This window comes from Lathyrus oleraceus, chromosome 6 (assembly GCF_024323335.1).
Source record: "Lathyrus oleraceus cultivar Zhongwan6 chromosome 6, CAAS_Psat_ZW6_1.0, whole genome shotgun sequence".
Taxonomy (NCBI): Eukaryota; Viridiplantae; Streptophyta; class Magnoliopsida; order Fabales; family Fabaceae; genus Lathyrus; species Lathyrus oleraceus.
This window is the reverse complement of record NC_066584.1, coordinates 368,484,892-368,508,693: the sequence shown is the minus strand read 5'-3', so window position 1 is coordinate 368,508,693 and position 23,802 is coordinate 368,484,892. Positions and strand designations below refer to the sequence as shown.

The 23,802-nt window shown below is 33.6% G+C and overlaps 1 protein-coding gene across 1 annotated transcript; it reads left to right on the top strand.

The window, feature by feature from the left end:
* Positions 1-5,067: 5,067 nt before the first annotated feature.
* LOC127095682 (uncharacterized) lies at positions 5,068-6,556 on the top strand. The gene is made up of 3 exons (XM_051034337.1): positions 5,068-5,185; positions 5,844-5,958; positions 6,103-6,556. The coding sequence occupies exons 1-3, from the start codon at positions 5,068-5,070 to the stop codon at positions 6,554-6,556; spliced, it is 687 nt and encodes a 228-aa protein (XP_050890294.1).
* Positions 6,557-23,802: the final 17,246 nt, after the last annotated feature.

The window sequence follows — 23,802 nt, the reverse complement described above, 5'->3', positions numbered from 1 at the left end:
ATACATGTGCCTATTTTGCAAGTTTTTATCCTACCCGTAATGAGTATATTTTGTAGGTACCCATTGGAGATGAGTCAATTTGTCATCTATATATACAATTATAAAAATGTGTCTAAATGATATTTGGTTGGATTGTGCATTGTGATCAACTAAATAATCCATTTATTTAGGTCATTCGTTATATGATTTAGAGTGAATTATACTTATCTCATTTCAGGAAATTTTGAATTATATTTTTCTCAACTTTTATATTAAAATATATACACTTTCATCCAATGAAAAATAAATGATAAGTCATGACGAGCGCATCTATATTGGATCAAGAGAAATAACACAAGTGAGAGAGATGCTACATCTTTATCTAAAATCTTGGTATTAGGTTTATGCATCCTCACTTATATATGACCATCTTAAGTGAGAGAGACACCAAATCTTTTCTAACTCACGTTTGTATCACAATAATCTCCCCTTAAATGTGATTTCATCTATTTATATGATTCCCTAAAGCAGAAGCTCTTTCATCCATACACACTAGTATCTCCATTAACACCCTTATCATGTCACGAGTACATCAACATGTCACGTTGTTGTCTGACCAACACTTTATCAAGAAGATTTTTGTTACGAAGAGTCGGTCTCTTAGTTGAAGCACACTACTCTAGTACATCATCATAAAGGGGTATCCTAATTGGGTAAAAAGAAACTATATAATTGAGAGAAACCACATGGGTCCTCCATCCACATCGAAATAGTTATCAGTTATTGAAAAAATATTTTAAAAAACAAATCTCGATGCATGCTGAAGAACGCCCGCAAAAGAAGTAAAATAATAAAAATAATCAATAAAAATACAATTCATAAATTCACTGTGGTTCGACACTTCCTACCTTCAATCACAATATCTAAACAAAAATGTTTTATTACTCAACCTACCTTTAATTTTTACAATGATAAAATTACAAATACTCTCGTACAATTGCAATTTTTATAAGGACAAAATTACAAATTAGTTGATACAATTGCAATTTCTATAATGAAAAAATTGAAAATGCTGCCAACTTCAATTTTTGGATAGAAAATTTACAAACCCTTTCGATTATAATTTTTACATGAAAAATTAAAAACTCTCACAATTAAAACTTTTAAACGAAAAAAGTTTGCAAACTCTTTCGCTTATAATTTTTACATGAAAAAATTGCAAACTTTCTCATTAGACACGATTGGACGTGCCTTATGCCCTTATTACATCACAACACTAAAGTTATTGTGGAGAATAAATTTAATATATATAATATATATATATAGATATATATATTATTATATATATATATATATATATATATATATATAATATATATATATATATATATATATATATATATATATATAATATATATATATATATATATATATATATATATATATATATATATATATACTTCTTTCGGATAACATATATATTAAAAAATTATGCTATCATCATATATAAAATGTTTGGATTATATTATGTTCCTTAATAATTAAATATACATTAAACTTTAATGTATTTTAGCATAAATACATATTTTATAATAACAATTAATTTTAAATCACAATTTTAAACACTACATACCACCATATAAAAAATCAAAATTTCCTTTTTTATAACTTCAAATATTCATGATAATTAACTCTGATGATTTTACTATTACTTTTATAATTTTTTTAATATACACTCTAATTTAAATTAGCTTAACTTATCAATTTTAATAATTTGTATATATAATTTTTAATAAATTCCAATATTTTTTATCTTGTACTGTTTAATATTTATGAGATTCCTTAAAGTTTTAATTATATTAAAATATAATAAAATGCAAGAAAAAGAGAAGTTTGGAATTTAATATATAGTGGAGGAGAAATGTAATTCATTTATCTATCCTAAAAGAATAATATATTTTTTCTAAAATAGTTTGATTAAGAGAGAAGGAAATATATCTCAAAAACTCAATTCTCACATTGAAAATAAATTAGAGGACTTAAAAAATAGTTGATCTATGGGCATCTCTTATCTTATGTTGATTTTTTAGGTCCAATGCTGAAACAATAAAGTAAAAAGATGGATAAGGAAATGAAAGTGATGGTGTAATCTTTTCTACAATTTTAGACTTACTGCCAATTGAGTGATTATATTAATCAATCAATAAAGCTACCTAATTTTTTTGTAAAGATTCTCACAAGTGTGACTCCATAGTCAATACAATCCAGTAGTCAATGATTTTCTGCACCATACAGCCTTTAAAAATAGCTCATTTTATTCTTATCTATCTTCATCTGTTTTGAAGGTCAACAAAAGTTAGCTGCTGCTCCTGTTTATTTCATGCTCACGAGAACTTACATTCATTATTTTGAAGAAAAATAAAAATGACAAAGCAAAAATTACTATTTGAAGTATGATGTTCTCCTTTTGATTGAGAATTCAAAATTTGAGAACTTAAAAAAAATGTAAATCTTTACGCAATAAATATATTACAACTATTTATAGATATGATATTAAAAATATTTATGATAAAATTAAGGTTTAATTAGAACTTTGGTTTCTTAATTTAATTTTAATTTATGATTTCACTTTGTTGTTCCTTTAGTCTCTTAAAATCATTTTGTTAACCAATTTGATCATTTATATTAAGTTTTGAAAGAAAAAAATTATTCTTATGTAACAATTTAATTGGATTTATTTTAACCTAACATGGCTTTTATGTTATTTTAACCTATTGATTTACCTCTCAAAAAATTAATTTGTTTGCTTTAACATTCTCGGGCTTTAACTTTTTTAACTGAACTCAAATTTGTCTCTTAAAGAACTAATTCTCAGGTTTAACATTCACGAACCCTAAATTTCCAAAAGAAGAAGATTGGGTTGCTGAAGAACGAAGGTATAACATGAACGGCTAAAGAATCATCAATACGAACACTCTGGTCGATATCGTCTAATGTTTCACTAAGAATACTCGACAAACACCAGGTTTGAAATTTCTTTCTTAAAAATATGAATTTCCCATTATACATGTTTGTGTCTTATTGATTCGTTCTCCATTCTATTTCTTTAGATTAACAATAAGGCATGGATAAGAAGTTTGAGTGCGTCTTACACCATGAAGGAGAATTTTCCGAGTTTAGAAAGTTAGGTTACCATGGAGAAAATATTTGCAAATGGTAAAGCTTTATAAAAAAAATTGTTGATCTGCAGCCACCACCTCTAAAAAGGCAACACGGGAGGTTCAAGAAGAAAATAAACAAAGAGACTGGAGAAGAGAGGAGTGATGAAATACGTTTGAAGAAACAAATACAGTTAGTGACATATATATATGGACATAACAAGGCAACTTGTAAACTTCCACTACATATGACACAAGATGCTTCTCAACCTAACAAACATAATGAATCACCAACAAGTGAGACAGCACCACCAAGTCAGGCAGCACCTACAACATAGGCGGATGGAGCAATTCAAGTTGCACCACCAACAACAATTGGGTCATCATCACCATCATCAACTCAACCTCTTGCGAAGAAAAAGAAACCTTCCAAAAATGTACCAAAACATGTTTTAAGTCAACCTTGATTGATGTAATCTTTTGTGATCATCTTTTGATGTAATATTGTATCTCATAACACAATGTTGCAGACCTTAATTTTGTTGTTGTAACTATTTGGTGATATTTTGTAAAATTTTGATGTAACCTATTGAACAATATTGCAAACCTATATTTTAATGTAATTTTGTATCTTATCACACAATATTGTAGAGTGATTTTTAATTTCATTTTCTACTCAATATAACCAACATAGTAAGTCAATAGTTACTTAAATTAGATGTATCAATGTAACACAATTACTCCAAATAGAGGTATTAAACCAATATATTCTGACTGTAATTAGTCCAAACAAAATATATCAATGTAACTGAATTATTTAGACTATAATTAGATCAATGTAACATAATTTCACGACACATATTAAAAATCTCACAATACAAATTTTTCTCAAAATATTTTTCATTAACTTCAACAAGGATTACAACAAACTTGCTAACAAAATACCAATTTAAAATACATTCTTAATAAAACCAAATTCAGCCACAAATCAACAAGCTCAAATACCATTGACATCTTCAATCATCATCTTGTGTTAACAAGCTCATTCTTCACTTAATTTTTTCTTTTTCCTTTAAATCTTCAAATCTCTTTCATAGAGAATGTCATCATCTAACCACTTGAATAAATTACAACATTTATCCATGTGGTTTTTGTAATTTTTACAACCTACAATTTTTTTACGAAATTCAATGATCATGTGAGGCACAGCTCGAAGAACACAATCATCTTGAAAATAATGTCGGTTGTTTTATTTCCTATTTTGTTTGTTGCACCTTATCGGTTGTTGTTTTCCATTATGTCGCTCTGATAGTGTAACACTAGGTTGAGAACACCTTATTTTGTTATTTTGAGTTGTTTCATTGAATACTTTATGTCATGAGTGAAGTTTGTTTTCCACTTATGATATAATTTAGCGAATGTCAGAGAGATATGTCACCCTTTTTATATATTTATATTTTACGCTTGTGTTATAAATTATATTTTGGGATTTATGGTGTTACAAAGTTGGTATCATAGTAGGTCGGTCCATCTGGTCTTAGGTGTTATAGTTGTACAATGCCCTTGCGTACAACATGTGTGTTAACATTGTTAGTATTGTTTTCCTGTAACCGCTATTTGCTTCACTTTTCATAATTGGTTAGCTTGTTTTGGTTGGTTGTGCAGAAAGAGTGGTTAGTGGAAGAAACAACCAAGCGATAACATATGCCCTAAAGGTAATGGCTCAAGTGATGGCACAAGCAAATCAAGCTTTGCACGCTAATCATAATCATAATGATGGAGATGATGAGTTTCGTGGGCTGGGAAATTCCATAAGAATAACCCACCTATGTTAAGGGGAAGGTACGATCCTGATGCACAAAAGGTTTTGTTTAGAACACATATGTTGTTTGAGGAAGTTAAATATTGGTGGGATAACACCAGTCAAAGGATGGAAATCACGAATGCTGAAATTACTTGGGCTGATTTCAAGAATGAGTTTTTTGACAAGTATTTTCCAATTGATGTTCATAACCGTAAGGAGATTAAGTTCTTGGAGTTGAAGCAAGGTAATATGACGGTGGTTGACTATGCAGGCAAGTTTGAATAGTTGTCCAGGTTTTGTCCTCATTATAATGGTGTGAATGTTAAAGATTCCAAATGCATGAAGTTTGAAAGTGATATATATCCTGAGATCAAGCAATTCATTGGATATTAGGAGATCATTCATTTCTCGATACTGGTCAACAAATGCAGGATATATAATAAGGATAGTTGAGCCATATCCTCTCGCTACAAGAGTGTGGGTGAGAATAATAATAGGAATTAGAATCGTGGCAAGTCGTATATGACTCTAGTTTCTAAAGGGAATCATAAGTCCTAACAGAATGTCGCAAGATGGAGTGAACACAAGTGGGGGAGACATTTCTGCTCCTCTAAGATGTTTCATAGGTCATTGTGCCTCTGAGTGCAAGAACTTAAGGCTAACGTGTTTCAAGTCTGGAAAACTAGGACATCATGCCGATGATTGCAAGAGTATAGTTCTAACTTGTTTCAACTGTGGGGAACAGGGTCACATCACCACCCAATGCCAGAAGTAAAAGAAAGTGCTAGGTGTTGCGCAAGCTAGTGCATCTCTTACTGGTGTGGAAACCTTAAGATCTGATAATTTGATTTGAGGTACATGTTTCATAAATGGTAACTCTTTTGTTGCAATCATTGATACAGGTGCGATGCATTCATTCATATCACATGATTGTGTTAACAAGTTGAATCTAGAAGTGTCTTCTATGAATGGTAGTATAGTCATTGATACCACAACTAGAGGTTTTGTAACCATAATGTTAGTTTATCTGAATTGTCCTTTTTCCATTTATGGTAAATATTTTGGAGTCGACTTGATTTATTTACCCTTAAGTCAACTAGATTTTATTTTTCGAATGAACTGGTTAGAGTTAAACCATGTGCACATCAATTACTTTGGTAGGACCGTGTTGTTTCCTAAGTTAGAGAAAGGTAAAGATTCAAGGTTTATATCCGCTAACCAAGTAGAGATGTACCAGAAGCAAGAGGACCAAGTGCCCATAATGTTAGTTTCCATGAAAGTAGAGAGCGAGGTTGAGATTGCTAATCTTTATGTTGTGTGCCAGTTCCCAGATGTTTTCCCTTTTGATATTGGTGATTTTCCCCCTGATCACAAAGTCGAGTTTGTGATAGATTTAGTATCTCGTACTAGACCTGTATTTATAGCACCGTATAGAATGTTTGCATTATATTTGAGCGAGTTGAAGAAGCAGCTAGAAGATTTGTTAGAGAAGAAGTTTGTCAGTCCTAGTGTATCGCCTTGGGGAGCGCCAATGTTATTGGTTAAGAAGAAATATGGAAGCATGAGATTCTGTGTGGATTATAGACACTTGAATAAGGTTACTATTAAAAATTGATATCTTCTTCCATGGATTGATGTTGTCATGGACCAGTTAGTAGGAGCTCGTATGTTCAATAAGATTTACCTGAGGTCAGGGTATCGTCAAATTAGGGTGAAGACATGTGATATATCTAAGACTACATTCAAAACCCATTATGGTTATTATGAATATTCGATTTTACCTTTCGGTGTGTCTAATGCACCAGTAGCATTATCATGTTCCTCAAGGGACATATATCGAACACGATGCTCCAACAACATGTGCGACAATATACACCATTAACAATACACTAACTAGTAATAGATGATTGAGAAGAAAAGAAATAAAGAACATAATCAATTATTTACCAATTTCGGTGAAACTACATCTACGTCTGAAGGGATGAGTTCACAACCCAAGAAAGGAAATTCATTATTAGTCGCTTAGTACAGTTAGACTTACAAGCAACAAAAAAACCTATGTTGTTCAATGCCTCTTCCTAACTACCCAATGATTTTCTATTTAGAGCATCCCCCTAAATATAAGAACCTACCCACTTTCTTCTCTGCTACAATCCCAGTGACATGGGGAAATAACCATAAAACCGTAGTGATCAACTTCAATTTTCACGAGATAAAGAATGTTGAATATTACAATTCAACTAGACAAACCTTTTATACCAAATTACTAAAACATATAGGTGTGCATAAATATTCAACACTAATCCTCTAAGGGTATTAGCATGAATACATAGCAAAAAACCTAACACTCTAAGAACATCAATGGGAGTGCTTGTCTTCTAATGCAAATTTTGATTTCCTTATATAGCAAATAACTCTAGACTTTTTCTTTGTGGATCTTCAGATATTTTCGTCCATAATCTTTGCACAATTTGTTGGATATTTAGTTTGCTCCTTGAATATCTCCAATAAGATGTGATTTCTTTTAATTCAAATTCAAATTTAAATATTCATCTAAATCTGAATTAAACTTCATCCAACTATCAAACAAATCATATAATCATATTGTTAAATCAATAATAGTAAAATCTTTGACCAATCTTATGTATAACAAACTTTAAAATGAAGAATTCTAGAGCCCATTGCCCAAGGCCCAGATGTCGTACCAACATGCTGGAACATCACGCCTAATAAGTGTCCTTTCTGCAGGTTTATACAACTTTAGCAAGCTAGACCAATCTTGAATACTTGGACATTTCTCCAAGTTGTTGTTTTTATAAAATGCAGTCAACCCAAAAGGGTCAATCCCATAGGAACAACAAGGAATATTTATGGAGTATATGAATAGGATTTTTCACCCTTACTTAGATCAGTTTGTCATGGTGTTTATAGATGATATTCTGGTATACTCTCAGTCAAACGAAGAGAATGCAAGACACTTGTGAGTTATGTTGCGGACCTTCCAAGAAAAGAAGTTGTATGCAAAGTTATCCAAGTCTGAGTTTTGGTTAAGAGACTTAAATTTCCTTGGGCATATGATCTCCAATGGTGGTATAGCAGTGGAACCGTCTAAGGTTGATGCAGTATTTCAATGGGAAACTCCTAAGTCAGTTATCGAGATCATAAGTTTTTGAGAATTGGCTGGTTATTATGTAAGGTTCATCAAAGGATTTTCAAAGTTTGCATTGTGTTTGACCTAGTTAACTCGGAAAGGATAAGCTTATGTTTGGGATGTCAAGTGCGAAGAAAGTTTTCAAGAACTCCAGAAGAAGTTGACGTCGGTGTCGGTTTTGATTTTTCCAGACTCGAGTGAATCTTTTATGGTATATTGTGATGAATCTAAGATGGGTTTAGGTGGTATACTTATGCATAATGGTCAAGTTGTAGCTTATGCTTATAGAAAACTCAATACTCATGAGAGGAATTATCATACCCATGATTTGGAGTTGGCAGCAATAGTCTTCGTGCTTAAAGTCCAGAGACATTATATGTATGGTTTAAGGTTTGAAGTTTTCAGTGATCATAAGAGTCTTTTATATTATGTTTGTCCAGAAGGAATTGAAAATGAGACAGAGAAGGTGGCTGGAATTTTTGAAGGACTACGATTTTGAGTTGAGTTACCATCCTGGTAAAACTAACATGGTAGCAGATGCGTTAAGTAGAAAGTCCTAGCATATGTCGGCACTAATGGTTAAAGAGATGGAATTGTTTAAGCAGTTCAAAGATATTAACTTGGTGTGTAAGATAACGCCAAGAAGTCTGAAGTTATGTATGTTGAAGTTGACTAGCAATGTTCTAGATGAATGGAATTATGAAGTTTCGGGATAGAGTTTGTGTGCCAGATATATCAGAGCTTAAAAAGAAGATTTTAGATGAAGGTCACAAGAGTAGTTTGAATATTCATCCAGGAGTCATAAGATGTATCAGGTCCTTAAGAAAATGTTTTAGTGGTTGGGTATGAAGAGAGATGTTGCAGAGTTTGTGTACTTCTGCTTGACTTGTCAGAAATCTAACATCGAGCATCAGAAGTCGTCTAGATTAATAGAGCCTTTGAGTATTCCTGGGTGGAAGTGGGATAGTAACTTTATGGATTTTGTAGTGGGGTTTACAAAAACCTCTAAAGGGAGTGACTTAATTTGGGTTATTATGGATAGATTAACTAAGTTAACTAATTTGGTTTCGATAAAGATCAGTTACTCGTTCTAGAAGCTAGCATAAATCTACATCAGTGAGATAATGAGACTACATGGAATTCATTTGAGCATTGTTTTAGATAGAAATTTAAGGTTCACTTTAAGGTTTGGGGAAAGTTTACAAGCAGCCATGGGAACTAAGCTGAGGTTGAGTTCTGCTTACCATCCGCAGACAAACGGTCAGGCGCAAAGAACCATTCAATCTTTGGAAGATTTGTTGAGGGCTTGTGTTTTAGAGCAATGAGGTAATTAGAATAGTTATTTGTCGCTGATTGAATTTACCTATAACAATAGTTTCTATTCTAGTATCAGAATGGAACATTTTGAAGCTTTGTATTACAGGAGGTGTAGGACACCCTTATGTTGGTATGAATCAGGGGAATGTGTTATACTTGGACCAGAGATTGTTCAATAAACTATTGAGAAGGTTAAGATGATTCCGGAAAAGATGAAGGCACCACATAGAAGATATGAGAGTTACCATGGTAAAAAAAGAAAAGCTCTTGAATTTTAGAAAGGAAATCATGTGTTCTTAGGAGTCACTCCAGTGACTGAGGTTGGTCGGGCATTGAAGTCTCAAAAACTTAGACCTCGTTTTATTGATCCTTATCAAATCCTTAAAAGAATTAATGAAGTTATCGGTCGAGTTTCCTTACCACCATCTCTCTCAACCCTTCATAGTGTCTTTCATGTTTCTCAACTAAGTAAGTATGTTCATGGTTCATCCCATGTGATTCAATTGGATGATGTGCAAGTGAGAGATAACCTGACTTATGAAGCATCACCCTTGTAATTTGAAGATCATGAGGTAAATCACTTAAGGGGTAAATAAATTCCTTTGGTGAAGGTTGTGTGGGGAGGATCCTTTGCAAGGAGTAAGATGTGGTAGCTAAAGATCCAAATGAGAGAGTCTTACCCAGAGTTGTTCCTTTCAGGTAAATTTTTGGGGGCGAAAATTCTTTAAATGGGGGAGATTCATAACGTCCCAGTTTTTATTCTAGTATTTTTAATTTTATTTTTGGAGTGTCTTTTATTTAATTAATTATTATTATTTAGGTCGATGAGGATTGGGAGAATTTAATTGTAGTTTAATATTCAAATCATTGGAGAATGTGAGAAATTATGGTTTTGGATAATAAACTGGAATTTAATTAAATACGTGGAGGTGAGTAGAATTAGTGACAATGGAGGGAATTCTTAGAAATTATTAAAATAAAACAAATTAGGTTTTTTTAAATAGAAGGGAAAAGTGGAGTGCATAGAATTTTTGGATGGAATAAAGAGTAAGAAAAGAAGGGAGCAAACTCTAGCATAGAAAGTGATAGAGAGGAGTATCAATAGCCAAAGTGTTCAAAGTTTCAAGCCTTTATGCATAATCAAGGTAAGGGGGGTTATTCAATATATTAGTGTATAAGCATGGGGTATATTGGAGATTCCTTAACCTCTTTTCCTTTCTTCATTCCCTTTTTCTTCCATTGATGTGAAATTGAACTTTGAGATGGTTTGTGCAAAACCTTTATAGATTGCTATTTTATAATTCTGAGTTATGCCTTGTTAATGATGTGAATTATGTGAATCTATATGATTAATTCAATTTTTTTATGTTCATGAATGTATGTGATGTTTTAATGACTATGATGATGATTTCTTAATTAATTGATGATATATGTGTTGAATATGTGGTTTTGGTGTGTTAAATGTTATACAAATCGTGTATGAATATTACTATGCATGTGGGGTTGTATGGGACTCGTAAATTGAGATCTGGAAGTGTTGCAATGGTGAAAGCACATATTTTCGTGTTCTGTTCAGTTGTGACGAGCGTCACCCTAGGTGACGATACACGTGTCATTACGCTAGGGAAGAAGGCCATCTTGGATGAGATAAAGGATGTCATGCAAAGTGACGGTCCGACCGTCAGGGCTTCATGATGACCACCCTTGTTTAACCATCAAAGCCTGATGGGCGGGCGAATAGGGAGATTGACGATCTTCATGCCTGCGAGAGGCTGACCGTCAACCATGTGTTGACCTTTCTGGATGTTTGACTTTATTTTTTGAGCAATTTCTGATTTTCTGATTTGTTTATTATTGTCTGATAAGGATTAATGAGAAAAGTGTTTGAGTTATTATGATTGAGTCAGTTGGCGAATGCCTCATGAAGATGAATTTTCGATGTTGAGATAATTAGGTTCGATGGAACCAATGATGTGGCCATAAAACTACAAAATATTATTGATGGTGTATTTTAGGTTCGAAAGGAAACACATACGAGTATAGAAGTTGGAGGTATGTATGAGAATTTCATATTTCTTGTAGCATTTGTGCATCATGTATATTGGAACTAGGTAGGACTCCGGTCCAGTGGCTTGTAGGATTTTGGTCCAGTGACGAGTTGGATACTTCATAAAGATACCTCTAAATATCCTAGAGATTGGTACCACATGCATGGGAGTAGAGGAGATGAGCATTGCGTACCTAATTGCATTTGTTAATTGATTGTCTGTTGTCATTCGATTTCGTGATTGTGATTGATTAATTACGGCGATTATACTATTCTTGCTATTTTATGCACCATTTATATATGGAATGTATTCTCACCTATTTGTGTTTCCATGTGGTTTAATATGTATACTATGCAGATACTCAGGTAGAGACCGAGGAGTGTTAGACGTTACTTATTTTGAAGGATGTCATAGTTGGCCTACTCGTTGCTTTATTTCCTATTTTGTTCGTCGTACCTTATCAATTGTTTAGTTTTCCATTCGGTCACTCTGATAGTGTAACATTTTGTTGGGAATGCCTTGTTTTGTTATTCTGAGTTGTTTCATTGAATACTTTATATCATGAATGAAGTTTGTTTTCCGCTTATGATATAGTTTTGCAAATGTCAGAGAGATGTGTCACCGTTTTTATATATTTATATTTTTTGCATGTGTTATAAATAATATTTTAAGGTTTAGGGTGTTCCATTTATTATGGTATTTATATTAAATTTTATGATTTGTTTTACAAGTATAGATGACCTTTTGTTTTTTTTGGTGTAATAGTAATATCAATTGTATTATGTAAGCGTTAGAAGTGTTTATTGTTCCAGAGGATTTTATGCTGAAAAAGAAATGGATTGGATATGCTGGTGAACGTTGGAGGGGATTTAAGAAATAACTCACAAATGAGTATAGTACAAATCCAAATGATAACTTAGAGCCTCCATATGTGAAGTATCCACATATTGATAAGAAGGTTTGAGAGGATTTTGTCAAGTCTCGCAGCACTTGTGATTTCTTGGCTAATAACCAAAAAGGAAAAGAGAATAGAGCTAGAAACATCTATCTGCATAGATTGTCTCGTGGAGGATATGATAAACTACAAAGGATAATGATTCAAGAAAAAAAAGACAACAAGAGTTAAGAGATCCTTCTAGAAGCCTTGAACACAGCCCATATCCACCATCACGCCATGAGAAATGGAAGAGGGAACGTCAAAGACTAGGAGGTAAGTTCACATCATAGGCTACATGCGAAGTGGCAGAAAAGATTGTAAGTAGATACTTTTTTCAACATTACATATTTTAGTTAATTAAATTCGGTAAATATGAAACTTTATATGTGATGTAGGATTTATTGGTTGAAAAGTCCAAGGATGGTATCTTTGTTCCACGAGAACATCATGACATCTTGGTAGAAGAAATTGGAACCGAGGAGCATGGTGGGAGTGTTTGTGGTCTTGAAAGAGACGTCAACTTGAGGTTATATTTTGGACCATCACAAACAAGTAACAAAGTAAATCGTAAGAAAGAAATTGAAGAGATAGTTGATCAAAGGGTGGAGGGTAAACTACAAGAAATATTAGAACTGAAGTGGGAGAAGTGGGCTCAAAAGACTAGAGAAGTGGACTCAGGAGGAACATGAGACTAGGCAAGGCAATATAACCCGTACCCGCGGGTACCCACCCGAACCCGCCCCGAAGTTGACGGGGAAAACCCGCTTTGACTGGGTTTGGGTTTGGATTTTTCCCGATTATAAAATATGGGGACGGGTCGGGTAATGGGGACACTAGTACCCACCCTGAACCCGCCCCGTTTATTTTATTATGTACATTATTATTTATTTTTGATGATGAAGAATATTAAATAAGTGACCAATATTTTAATATTTTGATTTGTATAAATTATTTAAAATATTCTAAATGTATGTATGAAATTTTTTTAGATTTTATTATTTGTAATGTAATTTGATTTTTAAAAAGGTAAATATTTTTATTAAAAAAGTTAATTTCACTAAGTGGATGGTGGCGGGGCGGGGATACCCGGATCCAACCCGGCCCCGTTTGGGGCGGGTTTGGGTTTAAATTCTCCATCCCCGTTTGGGTTTGGGGCGGGGAACAGGGATTGTTTGGGGATTCGGGTTTGGGTTTGGGTTTGGGTTTGGGGAAGGTAAAAACCGTCCCCGACCCGCCCCGTTGCCATGCCTACATGAGACGATGCATCTAGAGGAGTGGGAGAGGTTGTTGTAGGAGGTATGGGAGAAGTTCCAGGAGGAGCAAGAGAGGTTGACTAAGGAGGAGTGAGAGAAGTTGTACGAGAAAATACGGGAGAAGTGTACCCGTGGTGTGATTGATGTAAGTATAAGTTTAAAAAATTATGTTGTATGTTATTGTTATTATTATGGTTTGTGTAATTAAATTATTGTATTGTGTTTTATTTATTCTTATGTTGCAGAAATTGAAATTAATTGGTGTACTCATCCACCTAAATTCAGATCGGATAGACATGCCTGAGAAATTAATTGAGAAAGTTGTTATGGATGGTGTAAGCATGAAAGGTAATTATTTTGCCCTCATAACACAATATTGACACCACATCACCCCAACCAGATAACACACAAAGACTATCAAGGATGATATAGGAGATTTCAAACATCTACGAGTTTACATTGAAACATGAATCCTAACAAGCTTATATACTTCATAAGAGTTATGTAATGGAATTTTTGAAGGTAGATGCTTGGTTGGACATAATTGTACTACAATTATGGTGCTCATAAGTAACATTTTATGGCGATTTCAATTTATATTCATTCTTTTCATACTTTAACATCGATATTTGACTTTTGCATTAACTTTTAGGTCCATGCATGAGATATTTGTTGAAAGGGAATTAAGAAAGTATTGTTTCTTAGACCCATTCAATATTCAATTTAAACAAAAAGGAGCAAATGCTATCAAGATGTACATACAAAATAAGTTGGTTGATAAGAACAAAGAATGTTATTTGGGACTGTTTTATCATGCGTAAATATATATTAATTTGTGTTTTCTTTTATAAATCAATTTTATACACACTATTAATTATTCTGAACGTTTATGCAATTCACATTAGCAACTAGTTATTATATATCTGAAGCAAAATGTTGTAATTATGTTATGCTCGTTACACTATAAGCTTGACGAGACAATGCATGACTTTTTGAGTAGGTAAGTGATATTATTTATAATACTAAAATTTTATGTTTAGTTTTAAATAGTGTTTATTTATGTTTAATTTTACATACATGTAGAGCTATGGAGGGATACAATTTTGTAAAACATAATCTAAAAGTTAGAAAGTCAAGGTTCCTTTTTCCAAAAATAAGTATTACTTATACTTTTTGACATTCTTTTATTTTTGCTAATGTATTACTTGTGCTTTGTGTGTATATTAATTAGTAACTATATGAAAATTATTTGTAGTCACGAAGACAAACCGACAGCTTTTCATGTGGATACTATGTTATGAGCATATGTTAAATATTGTCTTCGGATGCATTATCAGTTCATGGATTAATGTATTAGCTTTATACATATACATATAATTTATTTATATTTGTTAACTTAATGCTGTTGTGGTTAGCTTATCATAATTTAAATTTTGTTCAAATTATAGGTGTTTAGCGATCAAACACCATTCCCACAAGAAGATATATATGACATCCGATCACGTTGGAATAGTGTCTTCTTATCTTTTTATGAATCTCAACAACACTAGTTTTTTTTTGTTTTTGTAAGCATTGTATAGAGGTTGTGTCATTATAGGTTCAAATATGTATAGGTTTTGAGAGAAGTTCTTTTATCCCAAATGTCATTATAGATTTTGTAAGCATTATATGATTCTATTTTCAAATATGTATAGATTTTCTTGGTGTACCATTTTTGATACGTGTACATTTGATTTTGTAAGCAATGTAATTTGGTATTATGTGTATATTTAGTTATGTTTAATATAATATAAAATATTATGATTCTGTAACAAAATCTGAAGTTTTTATGTAAAAAAAATGCAGGCAGTCAAATTGAGATTTACAACAAATTATAAATGACAAATAAATAGGTTATACCCCTCAGTTATATATAAAAGACATAAATACATTTATTTTTCCTCGAATATTTATAAAAACTGAGAGGTATATCGTGCACACTTTATAATTTTGAAAATAAAAAATGGTGTTGTTGGGGATCGAACGAATGACCTCTCACTACGCCAAATAAGGGAAAAGATGGCGCTTATTTTGGCCTATAACAGCGCTTTTAAGCGCCCTCTAAAGTGGCGCTGGCATAGGTAAAGACAGCGCTTTGTTTTCCTGGAGAAAGCGCTCTCTAAAGTGGCCCTTTAAGGGCCATATTATAGTGCGCTTTCAGAAAAAAGCGTCCTCTGGAGTGGTCCATAAAGGGCCACCTTAGAGGGCGCTTTCTGGAAAAAGCGCCCTCTAAAGTTGTCAATGTAAAGTGTTTAGAGGGCGCTTCCTACAGAAAGCGCCCTCTAAAGTGTTAGTTATTTTAAAAAAATTTGTTTGAAAAACAGTGGGTATTTAATTGGGAACCTGTGCATGCTGCAAAAGTGTAAAATTCATATTGATTTCATCCTTTAATCCAATGTTATACACCATTAATCCATTGATATATACAACATGAATCCATTTATATACAACATTTATCCTCCATATATACAATATTAATATATTGATATTCATGCATGTACAACAACATTCCACACATATATGTACAACAACTACAACCTATATGATTCTTTGATCAATAATGAATTGACACAATTCATCCTTCATTTCATCCAAATGAGCTCTTGAGTAAGATTTGTATTCGTCAAAGTACTACAATTAAGAGAATAAAACATATTCATGATTTAGTAACAAATTAGATGAAATATCCGATAATATTAAAATAAACCCTAAGTTATTATTCCATACCATTTTTGGGATGTCTATACGATTCAACGCAATGATATCTCTCATAAATCTCAATACAAAAAATCTGCAATCGACCGAATTGTTTTGCTGAGGATACTACACAGAAAAACAAACAATATATATATATATATATAATATATATAATATATATATATATATATATATATTATATATATATATATATATATATAGTTAATTTCTTACAAACACTATTATAAGCAAAAAACAAACACTATTATAAGCAAAAATAAGAAACTTAATATATACCTGAACTCTGACCCAGGTAATGTCCTTCCTATTACAATAATTCTTTTTCGATCTAAATTTTAGTATTGCCCTAACAAAATAAAAACGTATATTGAGATCAATCTGACAGACATAATTAAATATACAAATACACACGAATATTTAGGGGAATTTCACTTACGCGTCAACCGTCTTCTTCATACTCGGATATTTACTCCAATCACCCGATATCGAATCGAGATAATACACCATTAGTCTCGAAAGATCCATAGCAACCAACACCCAGTGACCACTGTAAAATAAAACAAAATTTTAGATGCATGAAAATTTTCTACGTAAAAGATATACATAGATTAGAATGAAATTATTAGAAAGAAAATCTAACCCGTTGCCAGAATTAAACGGTAAAAAATACAAACTGGGTGTAGTATTATCGCCGGCCGCCATGAATCTATCGACTAGTTCATTCTTTACGGATGTTGGATTTTTCGTTATTAACGTTGTGTTGATACGGGAAGCAGCAATAAAATTGAATCGGTTACACAATTCAGTTCCCCGCATCAATGTGTCATACATATACCTTAAATAGAAACATAATAAACATTAGACTACTCATTGAAATGTGTAAATAAATTGTTCAACTAAGTAAATAATAGATTGATCGGAGTACCATATGTATGTATGAATGACAGTGATGCCCAATTCTTCGTGTTCAAAAAGTTGTTGCATGTCCTCCTTTGCAATTATTTCGGAATGAGCAATTCCGAAAACACCTTCATCAATATCTACACTACGGATGGCGCCGTGCATAATATCTGACTCTTCCACCATTTTCTCAAGACGCATCATAATTTGAGATTTTGTCCCGGACGTCGTTGGAATATCCTTACCAGCTTTTTTCAACTTTCGACCGGGAACCTAAAAATTCATATAAATTAAATCATGACTTTTTGTGATGCAACAGAATCGTTGCGTATATAATTCAATGGGTATATATATTTGTACCTCTTTTTGAGATGCAACCGACTCGATGCGTCTTGAAATCCCTTTACCAGCTTTATGTGTGGGTCTTGTAGGAGTCTAACATTACCATGTAATAAGGATTGATTAAATATCATAATTGTAGCTGAATTGAAATGTGAATACTAAATATTCATAATCATTTAGAACATATATACCTCGACATCTGGGAAATTAGATCTGACGGCCATCCAACAAAGGATCCGACTGCATCTCGCATCAACGTTGTCTCTGAAACAACGTCAGGTAATGGTAGAAGCGCGTCCGTATCTAATACAAGGTCAACCGAAACTTTCATATATCCCACCGGGAGGGGATTATGGTGAAGTAATTCACCCGAAGTGTTGTGCACTTTTCCCTTGCCAACTATGCGATAAGTTGGTGACGATAGATACAGCTGACAAGGTGTAATGCCCTAAACCAATAATAAATGTTATTGTTAACGTGTATATGTGTCAAGTAAAAAAGTGCTATTTTAATTTCATAATAACATATATAATTACCTCGGGAAATTTCGGTTGACAATTGATACTAGCTCGGTCACTAGTATCTTTTGCCTCGGAACCGCACCTTTCCTCTCTATACCTTGCATTCTCCTTTTGCAGTTCGAGTACTTGTGCCCTTAACTCCGCCAAGGTCTCCATCACCTCTTTGTTGGTAGGATTTTTTGTTTTTGGTTTTTTATAAAATGACGACGGAGTCACACCAAAACCCTTACCCCTCACACGACCGGAATATCAGGAACATTTAGTACTCGACTAAGTACGCTCCTGTAATCCTGGACCTCGGTTGAAGGTAAGGTTTGGGATAAAGTCTCCTGAAATATTATTAGAGGAGATTAAAAATGAATTATATGTCTAACAAAATTTTCGATATATTTAAAGAAATAATGTTACATATACTTACACATTCGTCATAAACATTTTGAACCGCTTCAACGACAGCCCCATCCTTCCCAACACGAGCAGCCTTCCACAATATGTGCTCCGGAAGAGATGTTGCGTCACTTTTCTCATCGGCTAGCTACACATTGAATCAGATTATAAGATCATCAATTATAACATATTGTGACAATGTATAAGCTCATAGCATTTGAATATACTCACAATTCTTTGTTGTAACCGTGCATATCCCGTATGCCCTTTTTTGTACGGATATGCGGGTTTTGATGCCCTTTTCCGATTTTTGTCGCTTACTTCCTGGATAAAAAAGTTTAAGGCATATCAGAACCAAGTAATTTAACAATTGTATAATACCATAATTAATAGACATTACATGGAATTTTTCGTTTCTTCGTTTGGCGACAAAGTTATCCCATTCTTCGGCTGAAATAATCTCCGCATACTTCATTTTCCGTTCTGCTTCAACAAATTTTCCTTCCTCATCCTTGAGAAATTTGTTGGACAAAAAGGATCGAAATCCTCAGAGTCTTTTTCCGGCCAATTGAATACAATATTTTTGTCGGCTTTCATCGATGTGAAAGGATCTCTAAAAAACATACACATGGAGTGTGTTATTATAAGTAATATTATAACAATATATGGTCAACAAATAGTCAACAAAAAAAACATATAACAATATATGGTAAGTACCTGTATCTCGGACCATATTTTTTCTTTGCCAACCTTCAATTCCGGACTTCTCCAATTATCACATGTAATCGGAATATGTTGTCGAATAAGGAAACCAATGTAACTTGCCAACATTGAACCGTTAGGCTCAATTAGTTGGTCTTCAGCACTCCAATGTACTTCGAATTTTTCACCCTTGTCTCTTGCACGAATGATTGACTTCATAACAGTCAATCCTCGTTTGATTTCTTTTTCAACATTGTTACGTGATCCACTCGCGTCATGGGTATCGTCTTGGTTACTAGCCATTTTATCTGTAATATAGAAATGATTCAATAAGACCCAAGTAAGACAATGACCATATTCGTGAAGCTACACAAAAAACACATTCATATACCTTCCATTTCTCTCATGTTACAACAATCTAAACTCTCTCTTTTTTTCATCATTATTGAATACAAACTCACACACACCTACTGCATACAAAAGACCAATGCAAACTTATGGTGTTTGGAACATGAACAAACTTGCATCCATAATCATCAAACTTCCAAGCACAAGCTCAAACACACTCCAAATGACATCAGTTTTCAATCAGAAATAAAAAACCTTACAACAAGGTGCTCATGAACACCATATAGTGCTCGTTTGCCCTAAACAACATTAATCAACATAATGCACAAAATGTAAAACTCAGTTTAGAAAATGCCCTAATCAAACACCTGAAAATACAAACTATTGAGAGAAATACCTTCAAGGTGACGGTAACGATGGAGAAGAAAGTGAACAGCGACGGTGGACACAAATAACTCAGTAAACGTGAACGCAGCAGCAGAAAAAGGCGACGGCGACGACGACGGTGAGGGAGGGAGAACGAACGGAGGACGAGAGTAATCGCAGTAGAGAGTAATCGCAGTAGAGAGAAAACCCAGTTACGTAAACGAAATAGCATATAGAGAGGGAAAATAAAGAGACATGCAGTATATGTTATAATTTTAATGTTTACTAAAGGGGACCTTAGAGGGCGCTTGTGTAAAAAAAGTGCCCTCTAAAGGCGGCCTAAGAGGGCGCTTCTAAAAGCGCTCTCTAAGGCTTTCCAAAAGCGCCTTATAAACTAGAAATGTACATGGACTTAGAGAGCGCTTTTTTAAAAGCGTCCTCTAAGGGTACCCTTAGAGGGCGCTTTCATAAACGTGCCCTCTATTGGTGTCCCTCCATTTCCTCATTATTTTTTTGCTTCACTTTAGAGGGCGCTTTGTTACAAAAGCGCCCTCTAAAGTGCGTTGTCTATTCCAGTTGTTCGCTCCTTATTTTTTCTCTTCACTTTAGAGTGCGCTTTTTTAAGAAAGCGCCCTCTAAGGTGTGCTGTCTATTCCAGTTTTTGGCGTAGTGTCTACATTTGTTCCATCAGTGGAATAAAAATCGAAGGGTAAAGTGATAACTTTTCATGACGCCATTCGCTACCTCGCATGAGAAACTGAGGTAAAATCTCTTTTGTCACTGAGGTAAATGTGTTTTTTAGAGGGTTTAGTTTTTTCAAACTCTTAATGAAGTTCAATGTTGAAAATATGCATCTCAAGTAAAGTAGATATAATATAAACTTCACCTATGTCAATTTTAAGATAGTTTCGTCTCAAAGTAAGAGATGAAGTTTCTCTCACGATAAATTCACGAGACATGAAAGCACGTGACCATAAATAGTGTTAGGCGAGTGATGTAGGTAAAGAATCATTAAAAAGTTTGTGTAAGGTAATATCAATATAATCACAAGAAATAGTATGCTCAAAGATTTTCAACCTGAAATTCTGATTAGATTTTGTGTTGTCTTTACTAAGTTTGAGTTCAGATCAATAGATACTTAAATGTATTAGTATTCTTTGTTTCCTTTTCTGAAACTGGTCTTGTCATTATTGAAGCAAATGAGATTGTTATAATTATTTATTAATGAAGAGATGAATTAAATACATAATTATTATTGTGTTCCAATAATAACATGATAACATATTGCAAGTGAGTATATGAGCATTCAATGTGTAGGAAGAGTTGTAATACTTAGTAGGAAGAGTTTCAATGCTTGGTGAAATTACGTGAATTCGAATAATTGTAATATTTCATAAAGTGTTGCAACACTTGTTAGGGTCGGTCCAGTGCAAGTGCAGATTGTGTTATTTCATTGACCCCAAATTCAGGAGGACCCATTTATTTATGTTAAATTATTAAAGCAATATCTTTTACACCTGTTTTTAAAAAACAAGTTCATAATTTGTTCTCAAAATCTATTTTACATTTTTTTTAAATAGGTGTAAAATCATTTATTTTCAAACTCTATAATTTTATATCGGTTTTTCAAAAATTCAATATAAATTTATATTTTTAAGCCTATTTTTTAAAATTAGAACAGAGCCTCCGAATTGATTCGATCGGACATGACACTTACTAGGAAAGGTTGCGATACTTGGTGAAAGAGTATGTTTTATCAAGGGTCGCAACTTTGTGAAACCACACTATTTAGTCTATAAATAGACCGTTTCAAATTTAGAAAAAATAATGCAATTTGAACTTTCCTTTTCTTTATTTAATTCCATATTTATGTTATTCCTATATTCGAGTTTTCATATGTTTTGCACAAACATGAATTAGATTGAATTATTCTTCTGAATATTATGTTGTAGACTCTAAAACAATTTAAAAAATGTTTGGAATACTATTAAAAACTAGTCATATGGACGATTATAGCATTGATCTATTTAATTTAAAATTAATTTCAAACCATTTATTTTGAGTTTTGGTTTCTAATATTTATCACAAGTAGCCATTTATTTTGAGTTTTGGTTTCTAATATTTATCATAAGTAGCTTGAGGTTATGGTCGACTAACCCCTTAAATGGAGTATATTTTTGGTAAATATAACACACTATCTGTAGCACCTCAAATTTGCCCCCCCCCCCCCCCCTCATTCATACATTCATTTTTAGGTCATTCAACATTTCATAATGCATTTCATCATGTCAATCAGGATTAGATCCGAGAAGCTTGAATATCATCCAAGACACTTTGTGGGTTCTATTTAGATGATCAGTCAACACAGGGGAATGACTTGAGCTACTTCCAACATGTTCAAATGGGGTCTATTTATCATTCAAAACGCTAATCTCGAAGGAGCAAAAAGCAGAGCCTGAGCTGTCATGCTAGCTAGGCGAGCAGCATGGTTCGCTAAGCGAATCTGAACTGTCATGCTCGCTAGGCGAGCAAGTTCTTCGCTAGGCGAAGCTCACGCGTTTTCAAAATATAACAGAAAAATCTTGGACTTGGACCTCTTCATTTGAGCCCACAAAGCCACGAAAATCAGGTTATAAATTCTAGAATTTCATTGAGCCAAACCCTAGGCTATTGCTATTACCCTGGCAGAAGAGAAGAGCTAACAGAATTCAGAGCAGCCTCCATAGACACTGAAGAAAAACTCCTTTGCAGAGGATCACCTTTACCAATTCTAAGATTGCTTTGCAAACCCAACCGGGCAATTCAATTTCATTCGATCTCTCCAATCAGGTTGCCCTATTTCCATTACTCTATGCTTTCAATTTGAATTTTCCGAATGTATGAGGTATTATGGGTGAATTTGGAAGAGGGGGTATTGTTAGGTTTCACATGTGGGTTTAGCTGTGCATGAATGTGTAGAACAATGCCTTGAATGTTTGATCACCTAATTCCTGAAATCGGACTGTTATCAAAGAAAATCCAGAACCCGCAGACACTCGCTAGCACCTTCGCTAGGCGAATCTGCAGCGAAGCTTCGCTAAGCCTTCGCTAAGCGATGCAGTAGCGATCGCGACAGTAGCTGCTTTTTGCTCTCTAATCTGTTTTGTGACATGCTTTCTATTGCACCCGGGCACATGTTTTAATATGTATGTCATGTTTTGACGTGTGGATCTTTACCCCCTGACTTTGAGTTTTGATACCCTTTTGATGCATTTGTTAGACAAGAGGTTTAGGCCTCCTGTCCTTAGTTGCTTTTTGTGAGCTTTTTGTGAACTTTAATAGCATGATTCATGTGGTTGCTATGATTCTTCTGTTTGGGGAAACTCTTGATTGCACCCTATCTTGTTTCTCTAACCTGTTTGTTGAGTTTTTGTGAGGGCTCACATGACTCTTGAAGAGATAGCTTGCTTGGTATTCCACTTTATTTGTGGGGTACCATTTGGAGATTTATTCTGATTACCCTGCTGATTTGCTTTCTTTGATGGTGCTAGCTTGAGAGATCATCGGGTTTCTTGCTTCTTTAGTTGTTATTACTTCGGATTTTTATCCGTGTGGTAGATCTCTTGATCCCTTTATCTTTTCCCGCATTTTACCGCTTTCTTAGCTGGAAGACCTCAATAGGAGCCAATGTTTTCTTTTATTTGTTTACTTTTGTGCCCGAAGACCTCCAAGAAGGGGCACCAGTGCTAAAAGATCTCCATGAAGAGGCAATTGGCGGATAAAAGGGATTAGTAGTCAATCCCCCGTTATTCAGTGTGTCGTTCTTTATGCTCACACTACGTGTTGATGCTTC